Below are 15,264 nucleotides of genomic sequence, written 5' to 3'. Positions count from 1 at the left end.
CAGCGCCCAGGAAAGGGATGAGCTCAGAAGGGCTCCTGGGCCTTCAGGGAGAGGCAAGACTTCCTACCCCTTCCCGACCCCCCCTCCCATCCAAAGACCCCCCCCACTCCGTGACAAACCCACCAAATAACGCGTGAGGGAGAGGGAGAAAGGAAGGGAAGGAGAGCCAGCAGCCCAACCTCACTGCGGGGAGGGGGGAACTGGGCACCAGAGACGAAAAGAAGCCTCCAGACCACTGGGGAGCCCCCAGTCCAGGCCCCAGCCCTGGAGCAGCAGTGCAGGGACACTTGGACACAAGCCTGACGAGGGTCCAGGGCCCATTTTTCTCCAATTTGCAGTTCTCTGGACTGAAAAAAGGCATCCTGACACTTGAGAACAAGACACTAAGAATCAGTAGTCTGCACACGCCCAGGGCAATTCCCAGCAGCCCTGGGCCGGGGGCAGGGGACAGGATCACTGGACAGAGGCAGGGCCTCCTCCCTGAACCCAGCCCAGCCGGGACCTCAGCCCAGGGCTCTGGCGGAGACGGGGAGATCGGCAGGGCCCACCACAGAAGCTGGTCTGGTCCACAGGCAGCCGGGCCCCAGGCCACACGCAACTCTGGCCTCTGGCCTGGGCACCGCTTAGCACCACACAGGTCCAGGAAGGGGTGGTGTTGGGGTGCGGGGGGGACAGCTCCCAGCCTCCCCACGCTGGCCCTGGTCACCGGCGAGCTCTCTCAGGCAGCAGCTCTAGGCGTGTGAGGATTTGCCTTCTCTCACACCTTTGACCACGGAAACCACCAGGATGGCTGGGCTGAAACACGATGTAGGGCTTCCGATAAGGTGAGGCTTGTTCTGTGACTGTGGCCTCAACCTCCACCCAACTTAGGGGGACAAAGGTGTGCCACGACTGACCCAGGTCCCCTCACCTCAACGACCAGGCACAGAAATGAGGACGTCTCGGACCAGCTGTGTGTGTGTGTGTCAGGTGGCGGCTGATCAAGGCCTACAGGGGGCCCAGGAGGCGAGCAGGAAAAGAGAAATCCTTTCGCGCAGCAGCAGGAGGATGGGGAGTGAGGCTGAGCGTGGGGGCAGAGCTCCAGGCCGCAGCCAGGTTGCTGCGCTGCTGGGCCCCAAGCAGAGAAAGTGGGGAGTGTGCAGCCAGGGGTGCTCCCACAGGGGGAGGAGGAAGAGCCGGCAGCTCTAGGCCAGAGGCAGCTCTAGGCCAGAGGCGAAGCCAGCTGCCAGTGTGCTTAGGTCATGGAGGAAGTGGTAGGAGTTTGTAAAAGGGAGCCCCCAGGGCCCTGGAATTCCAGAAAGGGTCAAAGGTCAACCTGTTTCTAGCCCTCCTCCAGAGAAGTGGCAAAGGCAAGAGGCTCAGCAGGAGGGGCAGGGGCGGCTCTCTGCACTCTGCCTTCAGGGACCCAGAAGACGGATGGTGCAGATCACGCTTCCTGGGGGACAGGGGAGGCGCTGGGCTGAAGGCCAGAGGCTGCTTGGGGCAAAGGAAATCTGAGGCTTCGGGACAACAGCAGGAGGGGGGCTCTGTCAGGCCTTCTCGAAGCTAACTGTGACTCCCCCCCCCCCCCCCCCCCCCCGCCCCCGTTCCGGGCAGAGAGACAGTGACAGAGCAGCATCTTCAGCTCACCTGGCCTCTCAGGGACCCCTCAGTGGGACGCCCCGGTGATGCAAGGGGGAGAAGGGGCGCTCCAAGCCCTGACAAGGTCCTCCCAAAGGGAGCCCCAACACAGTGACAGCCCTGGGGAAGGACAAGCCTCGCTGCCATCAAGGACACTGACAGCACGTGGTTCTCGAGTTCTGAGAGGCACGGGCAGGGCCAACTGTATGTGTCCCCGAATCCTGCGGCGCTGAAGTGCCAGGCCTGGCCCAGCCTCTCCAGACCAGCTCGCCTCCAGGAGCCAACTTGGACCAGTGGCCCTGGACTTGCGAACCCTGTTCTGGACTTCAGGCCTGGTGGGCCTCGCTGGGCCTCCCCATGGACCAAGAGCTGCCCTGAAAAAACAAGTTCTCCTCCTCGGACCTCTGGGAAGGGAGCGTGCAATCCCACAGGCTCTCGGGGAGCGAACGCTGAGGGTTACTTGCCAGCTGTGTATAAACAGAGCCACCCAGCACAGACACGGTGCTGAATGACAAGTCAGTAGGCCCTCGTACTGGCCGGGAGGGAGGTCTGGCCGCCACACGGCGCCTGCACGCACCCAGAGCTGGCGTTTCGGGAGGGGCACTCTGGGATCCACACGTGGCCCCTCTGTCTGGGCCTGAGCTGTGGCCCCGGTCTTCCCACACCCGCAGAAATCCACCAACTGCTACGCGGACTTCTGGGTGTGCCGCACCACTGCCATCTTAGCTAGCTCCTCCCTCATCCTGCGAGCCTGGGGCTCCTCCCCTGGAAGGGGCCAGGCAGGGGAGGGGGCAGGTAGGGGAGGGGGGCAGGTAGGGGAAGGGGGGCGGGGCTCCTGCTCTGCCCTTCAGACCCCAAGCAGGAAAGGCAGGAGAGTCTTGCCCTTGGGGACTGGCCGGGAGCGGGGGTGGGAGGCTGGAGGGCCCCCCCACACTCCTCACACGCTGCATACAGCACCCCCACCCGGGCGGTAGGGAGGGCCCCTGCAGGGTGACGGGGTCCCCAGCAGTGCCCATTGTGGGACTGGCGGGGGCGGGGGGGGTGTGTGTCAGAAACAACAGGACCCCAGGAGGGCAGTGACCCGGGTGCTCTCCAGGCAGGGGGACAGCCAGACTGGAAGGGCCAGCGGGCTGCCCGGAAGGGGCCTGCGCAGCCCCAGCAAACGCCCCTCTCAGATTAGANCGGGGGAGGGGGCGGGGGAGGGGGCGGAAGGGAGAGAGAGAGGGCCAGGCCCGGTCAGTTCCAGTGCCATTAACCCCTTCGGGGCCGTGCAGAGGGAACAGGGACAACTGGACAGGGCTGTACTCCCAAACCACACCCTGGCCTCTAACATCGTCTCCTCCCTGCTCCCCCTGCCTCCACCGGCGGGATGTGAGCAAGCTTTGCGTGTAATGAAGCCGACTCAGAGAAGCAACCTCTCCATGGGAGAGGGGTGGCCAAGGGTCAAGAGAAAAAGGGTCGAGAGCACCCATGGGACAACATCGAAGACCACCAGCCTGAGGGCGAAAAGAGGGGACTTTGGGGACTCATTACTCGACCGTGAGGGACTTTACACTTGGGTCCTTCCCTGGCCAAGGTCAAACAGCTCTAGGACCGGTGTGCACAGATGGGAAAGAAGCTAACACAAGGGACAGGATGGAAAGAAAATGTCTCCTCCCTCCCTGTAAGAAAAAAAGGCCACCTCCTTGGTTTGGAAAAGGTGCCAAAGAGGCGGAAGAGAGAAGGCAGGGGACACCCTCAAGAGCTGGGCAGCCAACTCCCAGCAGGGGGAGCTCAGGGGGACCACACCGCGCCCTGATTCACAGATCTGAGCACCACAATACCACCTGAAGTGGCTGCGAGAAACGTCAGCTCTGGGCCTCCCTGGAGACCTCCTACCAGCCCAGGGACCAGACCCACTGAAGTGTGAGAAGCACTAATTTGGATGATGGCTCCAAAGCACGTCTTCACTTTCGTATCCCCATGTGACACACAGCTGGGAGGGGCTTCTGGCCCTTTTGACAGACCCTGGGCAGCAGGGCCTTGCCTCAGTCACTGGGCAGAGCTGGGCCTCAGTATAGCGATTCTTCATCTGCCCATTCTGCAGACGGAGACTGAGGCCACTAGGGTCAGAGGGGCTGGCTCCAGCTTTGGAGCAAAGCAGTAGAATGGGCGGGGGGGGGGATCAGCAGGACCAAGAGTGTCAGCCAGCCCCAGCTCACCTCGGCCTTATACATGCGGATCAGACCCTGGTTCACTTTGGACCAGGAGGGGACGGCACTGATGTTCCACAGCTGGTTGGAGTGCTCCGCGAAGGGGCCGGTCTTCATCTAAAAACAAGAATCCGCAGCTGGAGAGGCGAGCCGCCTGGGAGCTCACGCCACTAGCCCGCAGCCAGGCTGCATACGCGTATGTGCGTATATGCACGCACGCACATATATGCACACACGTTAAAGCACAGACGTGTGTATATGCATGTGCATACATATGTGTTCACACAGTACACGTGTGTGCTTAAGGACCAGCTGCATCATCCACAGGCGGGAGGCAAGCACACTCACACATGCACAAGCAAGTACATGTGTGTGCACACACCCACCCACAACACATATAAGTACCAGAGACAGGGTCTCTCTTGCCCTGCAAGACCCACTGGGAAAGTATAACCCCGAGTCATCCACTTTCTTCCACAGCCAAAAAAAGGAAGCCTGATTCCCGCCATTCACCACATTCAGCAGCCTCAGAAAAATAAAATCCCAACCCAAGCCCCTGCTGAGACTCCCACCAATTTCCCCCAGCCACAGAGCACCCCCACCGGGGAGCTGCTCCCCCATTCAGATAAACAACAGCAGCCTCCCTGACCCTCTCCAGCCCAGCCCCCCACATTCTACCACCAGGTACTCAGGCGGGGGAGGGCCAAACCCAGGCATCCACTGCCTTCTGAATAGCAGGCAGAAGGTAGGGAGGAAAAGGGGAGGGGGGGCAGCCGGGAGCCAGGAGCACCTGCAGCGGACCAAGGAGGAAGGTCTGTTTAGACAGTCAGCCTGCCCCCGTGGGGAGGGAGAGAAGGGATGGCCACGACAGCAGCAAGGGACAGGCAGGAGCAAGGACAGCTCCATTCCTGTCCCTCCTCTTGCCCAGAGTTCTGACCCAAGCCCAGTGAAGTTTCCATGACATCAGAAACCACAGCACCGACACAGGGAGGCCTGTGTGCCCACGCATGGCCCCCCCTCCACACAAGGCCAGTACAGTTGTTATCGGGCGCTTCACAGTGCTGCCTGGGGGAATGGGGTTCAGCACCATGAGCCCCAGCCTTCAGAAGAAAGAGTTTGAAAAACAAAAAGGCTGAGCTGGCAAGGAAGCAGAGACTTGGACCCTGAGGGGGTGGAAGGTTCCAGAAAAGGCTGGGAGTGAAGGTGGGGCTGGGGGAGAGCTGTTCTGGGAGAAGGGATGGGCCCAAAGCTCCCTCTCCATATTGGGTATAAGAATAAAGGCCCAGGAGCATGAGACACCCCCAAAGCTTGGCTGCAGGCTCATGGGTGACCTGCTCCCACACGCCCCTCGCTTCTCCAGTGAGGGCCTCACACCAAAACCTAAGATTTAAGTCCAAAAAACTGCTATTCAGTGCCATCACCTCCCTCCCGTGACCCAAGTTCCCCAAAAGCTTGTCTCAACCCCTAGGCTCAGTCGCAAGGACAACAGCCCTCCTCCAGGAGGGAGGCCGTGGCCCAAGCTGCTAAGACAGAAAGAAGACATCCACCCTGGTGCCCCTGGGGCTTTTCTGGGGTCTACACCTACTTCTTTCTCCTCCCCTGTCTTTCTAATGCCCCCTCCTCCAGGGTGGCTGCTGGTGCCCCCAGCCTAAGGGGNCAGCCGCCCCACCCTTCCCCTCGCCCCGCCCCTTCCCCAAGGCTCTCTGCCCCGTGGGGGCCAAAGCCGGGCTCCAGTCTTCTTCCGGGCCTGAGCAGCTCAGGGAACGCGGGAGATGTGGAACCAGGCCCCGTGACCCAACCACCCCAGGGCCACCCTGCCGGCTTCGTCCCACAGCACAGCTCCAGAAGCCTGCTCAGCAAGGGCCCCGAGGCCAGGGCCAGCAGCTTCGTGGGCTGGCCTCAACCACTAGGGGCACAGGAGGCCACCCCAGAAGGCCTCTCTGGCCTGCTGGCAGAGCCCCAGTGGCCCTGCCCCTCCCCGTGGAAAGGCCAGAGACGCTATTTCTCTAGGAGGGCAGCCCCACCCCCCAGGCCTTCAGTGTCCCAAGGCCTCCCTAAGTCCTTCAGAAGGGGACTCTGCAACTCTGGGAAAGGAAAAGAGACGAGGGGGGAAAAGAATTGGGGGCGAGAAGACAAAAAAAAAAAAACAAAAACAAAAAAAACCTAGCTCATTCTAGCCACAAAGGGAGAAGAGAAAGAGCGAGAACGAGCAAGCGAGCTGCAGTCCCGCAGTGACCCCAGGGGAATCGTGTGAGTCAGAGCAGCCATATTGAGCAGGAAATTACTCACAGCCGCTGCGTTCCTGCCTCTCCACTCCCAAGAGAATCGGCCTTTTGTAAATGGTTCCTCTGTCAGTAACTGAGGGGGGATGGGGGGAGGCTCTGCACAGCGCCTTCCTGTCAGCTCCTTCCCTTCCAGCTGAAATCTGATCCCTCCCTTCCCAAAACTCCAAATTTAGAAGCCAGATTGAAACTGAAATTCTTTTCCTGCCTGCCCTGGGCTCTTAAAGGCGCCAGGGCTGCATTTCCTGAGACAGCAGAAGCCCCACGAGGTGGGGTCCCTCATCCCGGATGCCCAGGGCGAGCAGGGCAGGTCCTGGGGAGGCGGGGAGGAGACGCCCGGGCCCACTTCCCCACTTCTGGCTGCTGCGGTTTTTGCTCCTAGTTGTGCCAGCCGTCTGATCCCCATCCCTGGGTCTCCGGAGGAAACACCGTCCCTTCCAGACGGAACTCTGCACAGGCCTCCAGGTCCCGGGGTCCCAGCACAGGCCTTCGGGCTCCCTTGGCCAGGGTGAGCCAGGCCGGGCCACTCGTTGGCGAGCCAGCAGCTGGAACACACTGGTGTGGGGTGGAAGGGGGGTGGCCAGGGCATAGCCCAGGCCCAAGCTCCCCGAGAACTAGCACAGCGCGGCCGCGTGGGCATTGGCCCGCTCGGCCAGGTGGACGAAGGGGAGCCCTCAGTCCCGCTAGCACCCAGTGTTTACCACCACGCCCCAGCACCTAGACCCGAAGTGAAAACCAGGCCTCGAGGAGGGGGTGCCAAACAAGCAAAAACTCTAGGGTCTGTCTCTCCGCCAATTAAGTTCCGAAAACCTTCTCAAAGTTCAGCGTGCCGCTAGTGCCACCTAGTGGCCACTGTAGGATTTTTCTCCCGCAGAGGAACTGGGTCCCAAACTTCAGGAAGGTTTTTATACCAGAATTACCAACCAAATAACAATACAAAATTTTAACCTGGAATCAATTCCCATATCCCCTGAGGCCCAGCCTGACCTTCTTCCTTGCTAGTCACTGACAGGGACCCGGGGGCTTGGCAAGCCACCAGAGGGAGCCAGAACAGCTTAGTCGTTCACCCCCAAGCAAGCAGAATGGCATGGCTCAGCCTGGTTTGTTCACCCCTTCTCTCTCCACTGCTCCTCCTGGGGTCTCCCAGAGCCCCCCAGACCCTCACATTCCACTCTGGAAAGAGCAGCACGTGGCTGGCTCGAGAGGCCATGAGCCAGGCTGCCCGAGTCCTTCTGACCTTGGGCCTGCCGCACTGCTGAAGGCAGCAGATCTGAGACTGAAGCGGTGGCCGCCTAGCCGTCAGTCCCAGCTCCATTTGCTGACTTGGAAAAACGTGTCATTTCCCTCTGGCCTCTGGAGTTTGGCAGCGGCCTGAGCCGAATGCTGACCATGAGCAGCCTGGGGCTACGGCTGCTTCACCAGGCTCCTCCTCCGTTCAGGGGGCCCAGGGGGCTCAGAGAGCAGCCCCAGTGGGGAGGAGCCTGCGGCCGTGCCCGGGGCATCACAGCGGCCAGATGCACTTGTGGGTATCAGAAAAGAGAGCGGTGGCCAGACCCTCTCCGGACAGCAGAATCAGGGCACCTTTGAAAGTTTGGGGGTGAGGGGGACGTGGAGGCAGCAGGGAGGATAGAGAAAGGCCCCCGGGGCAGTGAGTCCCCAAATTCCACACAAAGCCACTGGCAGGTGTATTTAAATACAGGTTCCTGGTTCTTGTCCCCCAAGATTCTGGATTCAGAAAGCTGGGGTTGGACCCAGGAACGTGCATTTTAATCAGCTCCCCGGTGATCTTGAGGAAATGGGAGACCCCGCCCCAGCGGGCAACGGCACCCAGTTACACGCGGCCCTGCCAGACGTGCTAGGGGTCCCAGCACTTCATCTGGCCCCTGTCCTCAGGTTCCGACAGAGGTGTGTCCCCGGAAGTCTAGCCTGTGGTCCTCCTGCAACGGCTTCGTCCCACAGAGCCACACGCGCATGGCCAGGCAGACCTCGGGGGCCCCACCCGCCCCTCCAGACCCGCCGCACTGGCCACCATGCCCAGCTTAGTGACCGAGTCTCAGTCCCGCAGCTCAGAAGTCCCATGGGGCTCAAGAGTCACCCCCGGACCACCGATCTGGGGGAGGAGGTCCTGGACAGTCAGAAGCTGGCTCGCCACCTTTCAGAGCCTCATGTGGCTGCCTTTTCAGTCACCCACCTTCTGGGGCCAACCCTGCTATCTTCAGGGGAGGGGGAGGGCCCTGGCTCCTCGGTCTCGCTCCGAAGCCACCGGCCTCAGTGCACCCCAGCCTGCACGTTGCCACGGGCTCCCCTCCCCGCCGGCCCCTCACCTCAGTGATGAACAGGATGCATTCCAGGAACATGTAGTCCTCGTGGTTCTCGTTCACGGCCTTCTCATCCACAAAGTGCCTGGGCTCCAAATACGGGTGGTCTGGGGACGGCAGAGAGCCACAGGGCTCAGAACCAGGCGCTCACACCCGCCCCAGGGCCACAGTCCTGCCGTGTGCCCTCAACACTTGACCTTGTGGGAGCCACGAAGGACCTGTGTGCGTGCTCTAGTGGAACAAGCTCTGGCTCTGCCTTTTTCTAGCCCTGTGACCTCGGACCAGTGACTTCAGCCCTCGGAGGCCCGGTTTCCTCTTCTGTGCGGTGGGGACATGAACAGCCCCTCTGTCACCCTGCATGACCGGGGGTCACAGCAAAGCACTCGCCATGGTGCCTGCACAGGTTAAGTTAGTCAAAGGCGGCTGGTCTTGCGCCGGCAAAGACCCTTCCCGGGGTTGCTGAGAAGGTTCTGGGAGAAAAGCTACCTAGTGTGCTTAGAGCAGTGCCCGGCACAGGGCAAAATACTCAACGAGGGCCACTTATTGATGTTATTCTCGTGGGCAGTGAATCCTACACTGAAGCAGGAGCTACCACCCAACCCACACCCGCGGCAGATCCCGGCGCACCGCCCGAGCCTGGAAAGCAGTTTCAGAGTGGGGGGGACCACTGGACGGGGCCACCGGAAGCGGCTCACTGCCCAGCACGTGGCAGCCGCTCCCTGACGCACCCCCGTGAACACGGCTCAGTAACAGCAGACAGCGGGTCAAAAGACCCCCTCATTTTCAACATAAAACCCTGCAGCTGATGCCAGGAGCCGGGGTGTGTTTCCCACCAGCCCATTATGCGCCAGGCAAGCGCCCGAGCCCATGCCACTTCCCACTATCTTGGCACCTTGTGCCCCCGCCCTCAGCCTGCCTCGCAGGTTCCCAGCAGAAGGTCGGCAGCAAACAGCCTCCGTCAACAGCCGGGCTAATGCCTGCTTTACAAGCTGTCACCGTCTGCCCTGAGCAGAGTAAGGAGCCTGGGGAGGGGGGGTGCGGGGGGACGGACGACAGAGGACACACCCTGGGGGGCAGGTAGGTGCCCCCTTCAGTACCTATCAACTGCGAACTGCCCCAGATGAAGGGCAGAAACTGAAAGTCGTCCAGGCCCCACACTCCCTGGCTGCCGGCTGGCTCCATCCGGTACGTCTTCTGGAGCTTCCGCATGACCTCGAGGTACCTGCGCAGGAGGGGAGGAAAAGGGCAGCAGAAAGTAAAAAGCCGGCCTCAACCCTCCTGCCATTGGGAGCTCACGGAGGCCAGAAATAACCACCCGAGAGTGTAACTAGTCTCTATTTCAATTAAAATCCACACGCGTAAGTTATGCATCATCTGGTCCTCTCAAAATAACGTCGCTTTGTTTTCTTCTCCCACGTTCAGCCTCCTTTGGGCCCAGGACAGGGGGTTTTAGCACCATCGACTCGGGACGACATGAGACGTGGGCAGGAGCCTTGGGCTCCCCAGGAGGGAGGCCCCGCCGGGAGACGCAGCAGATCACCTCCCAGTGCTCAGGGGCTGTGTCAGCGTCGCCGGAGCGGGGCCCAGAGCAGGCGCTGTCAGGGCGCTGGGGTGACCATACCACACCCGTGCTGCCAGGTGGGGGGGTGGGAGGGGGCGTCAGAGCTCGACTGCCTGGGTTCAGCTGGCTGTGTGACCTCAGTGATCAGAAGGTAGCTGATTTCCCTGTGCCTCTGTCTCCTCAGCTACCCAACGGGAATGGGGGCCGCTGCTCCCCGGAGCCGCTGGGGACCTCAGGGGAGGGGGCTTCACGGCCAACGCCATGGAAGCGTTAGCAGCCGGTGCCTGCCGCCTCCTTCGCTTGTTCCTACTCGAATCTGAACCTGTCAGTCCTTCCGTCTGGGACGCCCCGTCCACAGCCACTTGAGGACGGGCCGAAAAAAGCAACAGGTGCTCAGGAGAGGCCTCCAGCGCCCTGTCCTCAGTGCGACAGGGACAAGGAGGGAGGGGATCCCCGCGCCCCCTCCACTCACCGATTGAACACCCTGAAGACGATAGCTATCTGGTCGTCTACCCGGAGCACCCCGATCTTGCAGAGGCAGCAGAGGAAAGCAGCGAAGGCCGCCTCGTGTCCTGGGGAAGAAAACACAGCCGAGGTCGACAGTCGTCTGGAAAAAGCCGGGGGACTGTTCTCGGTCTCACCGGAGCCCACATCACTGATACCTGCCCCTCTGTGGAGGGAGGTCAACACGGAGATAATGGGGCCACCTCCCTTTCTAGAAAGACCCTGCCCCTTTGAGAGCTACCACCACCGTAATTCTACTCCTAAAGGGCCGAGGCTGAGGACTTGACTCACTCATCAGTTCTGCACTACCTACTGAGCACCGACCGAAACGGCAGCCACTGTCCATATCAGGCACTAGGGAGACTAAGTCCCTGCCCTTGTTTGATAGGTTATGATCTATCAGGATGACGAAACTTAAATAGACAATCACTTCCATAATTCTAGCTCTGAAGGAGGACGGGGTGCTAATTGGAGGGCATCACAGGGGAACCCTGACATAGGATTCAAGAAGGTTTCCCCAAGGAAGCAAAATTTAATCTGAAAGAGGAGTAAGAGCTGGCAAGGCACTGGCTGTGAGGGAAGCAAGAAGAGCAACCTAGCCAAGAAGAAACAGCAAGTGCGAAGGTCCTGAGGTAAGAAAAAGAACAGGTAAGTTCGAAGAACACTAAGAAGGCCAGTGTGGCTAAAGCAGAGAGGGCGAGGGAGAAAGTAGGACAGGACGAGGCTGGCGACCAGAGAGGCTTTCACTGCGACAGTCAGCAGCTCAGACTTTATCCTAGGAGCAATGGGAGCCACTGAAGGCTACCAAGCAGGGAACGCACAGTTACATCACAGGGTCAAAAGGCACTCCCTTCCTTTCCCAGTCATGTCAAAAGGGAGTGGACGGTACCACAGAAACCACTGACTGGACTCTGGGCTAAATGCTGTGGTTCATAGTGCTATAAAAAAATGTTATTTGGAAATATATTTGGAGGGTGCTTGGGTGGCTCAGTCGGTTAAGCGTCTGACCTCAGCTCAGTTCATGATCTCACGGTTTGTGGGTTCGAGCCCTGCATCGGGCTCTGTGCTGACAGCTCAGAGCCTGGAGCCTGCTTCGGTTTCTGTGCTTCCCTCTCTCTCTGACCTTCCCTGTTCATGCTGTGTGTCGCTGTCTCAGAAATAAATAAATTATATATATATTTAGAGAGAGGGAGACAGAGAGAGAATATTTCAGCGACTTCCTGTCCCATCTCTGTAGAATGAAGGTGCTTCGGGGCCTGGGAAGCTTGTGAGCTGTCCCTGTTACCTGCACAGTTTCCCAATTCTTTCCCATCTTGACCTCTGAGAAGGAAGAAAAACCCACCCCCTGCTGACCTGGCCAATCTCCCCTCAGGCTCCTTTCCTGTTGCTCTGAGTCGAGCCCTACCGGTGAAAGTCCCCAAACACTTGATAAACCTGTTCCCCAGCAAAAGAGGGAGCTGAAAATAAAACCTCCCCAGACCCAGGTCCAAGGGCGCCCTTCTGCCTCTGCGGCCTGTGCTCCTCTTGAGGAACCCAGGCCCCAGGGGAGGGGAAGGCCTAAGAGAGCAGTCGTTCTTGCGCTGCTGCTTTGGGTCAGGTCAGAAAGGTGGGCTGCCGGGGGCGGAGTCCCCCTCAGCTGCCCCCCCACACCCCTTCCGCAGCACCTGCTTGCGCCCTCTTCTGGAGAACTCAACAGCACACACATGGGGCCGGGAGCCGGCGCACCACCACACTGCCAAAGGCTGCTGAGCTCTGTCATTTCTCAGGCTCCGGGAAGGGCTCGCCCCGAGATGCAGCAAGCGCTCCGCTAGGTAAGTCATTTCTCTGACGGTGATAAGTGCGCAGAGACGGCCTCGACAAAGAACAGAGTCGGTGCGGCACAGGAACCAGGCATGTGGCAGCGGCGCCCCCTGGCGGACTGAGACAGAGCCGCAGGGGCAGCCCCGGGCCTCCCTGCACCGTGAGCCGGGCCGCCCCAAAAGGCTACAGTGAAGGAAGGAAGCCCAGGGGGTGGCGGGTACCTGTGCCATAGTCGATGCGCGTGGAGTTCCCCACCGACTCCTTCAGGTACACGGCCACCTCGGGCACGGCAGCTGCCAGGTGGGCGGGAACCACTGTGGCCACCAAGTTTTCTGCTTCCTGATAACACAAGAGACACAAAGTGGTGGCAGCAGATTAGGCGGCCTCCCTGGTGGCAGGCACCCAGGGCCAGCATTGGCGGGGGGCCCCGCTGGCCACACCAGGCTGGCCTGGCTCCCTGCTCTGAGCAGCTGCGGAAAGCGGAAGAGGGAGGCACGTCCTCTAACCCCCTTACACTACAGAGACACGCCCCGGGCCGGCTTTTAGTCTGCGGAGCCTTCCTCCAGGGGACAAGGGTCTGGAACAAGATAGGAGGGAACGGAAAAGAAGCCATTCAACACCCCCCACTCCCAATCTGGTAACTCACTGATGTCCCCAGGGTAGCAAGAACATGTGCCATCCGTCCACCAAAACACGCATGCGACAATGGTCACAGCAGCAGCACTTACAGCCCAAATGTGGGAAGAGCCCTCCACTGCAACGTCCATCGGCAGCGGACGCGGGCTGGCTGTGCGGCGGGATGCCACACAGGAGGTCACACCGCAGTGGAAAAGAGTCACTGCCCCGCACAACATGGGGGCTGTCAGAGACGTGGCACTGGCCCAAAGAAGTCATGTTTATGAGCAGTTCCAAAACAGGTAAAACTGATCTAGGGACAGAAATCCGAAGAGGGTGGGGGGATAGCAAGTCAAAGGGGGCACAAGGGCCCTGCTAGAGGGCTGGGATGTTTTATCGCTTGATACAGGTGGTGGGTGCGGGAGTGAAAACACATGTTAGGATCTATCTAGGCTACAGACAGCCTCTCCTCTGCTGTCCTGCCCGCCACTCCCTTGCGGTGTTCTCCATAAACTTCCATCTCCTTTAAAAAAAACAAAACAAAACAAAACAAAAAAACCAAAACAGGGGTACCTGGGGGGCTCAGTCGGTTAAGCGTCCGACTTCGGCTCAGGTCGTGATCTCACGGTTCATGGGTTCGAGCCCCACGTCGGGCTCTGTGCTGACAGCTCAGAGCCTGGAACCTGTTTCCTCTTCTGTGTCTTCCTCTCTCTCTGACCCTCCCCTGCTCACACTGTCTCTCTCTCTCTCTCTCTCTCAGAAATGAATAAAACATTAAAAAAAAGAAAGATCTATCAAGCTGTACAGCTATGATGTATTAACTTTCCTTTAAACTGTAAGTCCATAAAAATCTCAAAAAAAACCCCCAAAACCAAAAACAAAGACCATGTGCCCCTCTTAGAGTCCAGGGGCAGCTCCAAGCTGCCCTCAGGCGGGAACAGTACCTCGCTGGGTCTGTGGGACTCCCCTCTGCTCCAAGCAAAAACTCCGGCCCAGACAAATTAGGACCCAATTCTCTCCAAGTTCAGTCTGTAGACACAGGCAGGAAAATCTCTGGGAGATCTGAGGAAAGTCTGGCTTCCCAGTCTCTACCCTACAGGCTGCTATTCCAAGGGCAGAGGGGCCCCAGGACCCTGCACTGCATTTGCTTGCTTGCTTTGAACCAGCGTCACCGCTTTGTGATTTAAAAATAAACACATTAGGGGCACCTGGGTGGCTTAGTCGGTTGAGCGGCCGACTTTCGCTTAGGTCATGATCCCGCGGTTCGTGGGTTCCAGCCCCGCGTCGGGCTCTGTGCTGACTGCCAGCTCAGAGCCTGGAGCCTGTTTCAGTCTGTGACTCCCTCTCTCTCTGACCCTCCCCTGCTCACGCTGTCTCTCTCTCTCTCTCCTAGAAATAAATAAAACATTTAAAAAATAAATAAAAATAAAAATAAACACATTATAAAATAGAAGTTTCTGTCCCCCTCCCCACTCTCCCCTGCCCTCAGAGAAACGGAAGCTTCATTAGCCTCCTGTACATCCTTCCAGTGATTTCTTTATGCAAACTGAGCAGCACAAGCATATCTTTTTATTTTTCTTTCCTACCAAAAAGTAGCTCACACACACGTCAGGCCCCAGGTCCCGAGCACCTTCCCCTGAGCTCCCTGGCTGGCCTCCTTGTCCTTCCCCCAGCCGCATCATACTCCAGGGTAGATCTACAGGCTTATTCAGCTGACGCCCTGCACAGGGGACCCCGGGGACACCTGACTCCGCTGCTAGCGCAAACGCTGACCTAAGTGACAGCTCCGCGCCAAGGCCCGGACATCCACAGGAGAGAGCCCCGGAAGATGGCTGGGGTAGAAGGTAAATGCATTTGTATTTTTGGCAAAGGGAATTGCCGTTTTAACAAACTCCCCGGGGAGGCCGAGGTGCCCAAAGTCTCCCGCGGCCCCGGCCCAGCCCGCAAGCCTGCACTGCGGCAGCCTCACCTCGTCGAGCTTGGCGTACCAGGTCCTGTAGGCCTTGTTCCCAAATCGCGAGGGCTGGTCCACCGGAGGGGTCTCGTCAATCCACCGGTCCAGCGTGTTGAGGAGGGCGACCAGCTTCTCAATGGCCTGTAATGGACAGAACAGAGGGGGCCAAGCCACCATCACTAGTGGCCTCCAGCTACAGCCACACGGCGAAGCCAACTGCTGCTCGACAATGACCCCGAGGCACAGCGCTAAGTGGCATTCTCCTTGCCGTCCCCCTTTCTTCTCATCCACGCTGAATATGAAGGCCGGGGGCGCACAGTAAACTCACCAGAAAGGGACCCGCACGAGGCTGAAGGGACAGGTGTGGCCTCACCACCGGGTCTCCTAGAGCCAGCCCCTCCCGGGGGGGGGGGGGGGG

The 15,264-nt window shown here is 59.5% G+C and overlaps 1 protein-coding gene across 1 annotated transcript in view; it reads right to left on the bottom strand.

The window, feature by feature from the left end:
• PTPA (protein phosphatase 2 phosphatase activator) overlaps nt 1-15,264 on the bottom strand; it is a 29,503-nt gene that overhangs the window by 1,716 nt on the left and 12,523 nt on the right. The window contains exons 5-10 of the mRNA XM_077768369.1: nt 14,862-15,000; nt 12,499-12,616; nt 10,446-10,545; nt 9,510-9,634; nt 8,419-8,519; nt 3,822-3,929 (exon numbers count right to left, since the gene is read on the bottom strand). Coding sequence (XP_077624495.1) covers nt 3,822-3,929; nt 8,419-8,519; nt 9,510-9,634; nt 10,446-10,545; nt 12,499-12,616; nt 14,862-15,000 — 691 coding nt within the window. The remainder of the gene's footprint in view (nt 1-3,821; nt 3,930-8,418; nt 8,520-9,509; nt 9,635-10,445; nt 10,546-12,498; nt 12,617-14,861; nt 15,001-15,264) is intronic.

This window comes from Crocuta crocuta, unplaced genomic scaffold (assembly GCF_008692635.1).
Source record: "Crocuta crocuta isolate KB4526 unplaced genomic scaffold, BGI_CrCroc_1.0 scaffold35, whole genome shotgun sequence".
NCBI lineage: Eukaryota > Metazoa > Chordata > Mammalia > Carnivora > Hyaenidae > Crocuta > Crocuta crocuta.
The sequence above is the reverse complement of the archived record's forward strand: the minus strand, read 5'-3'. Positions and strand labels throughout refer to the sequence as shown.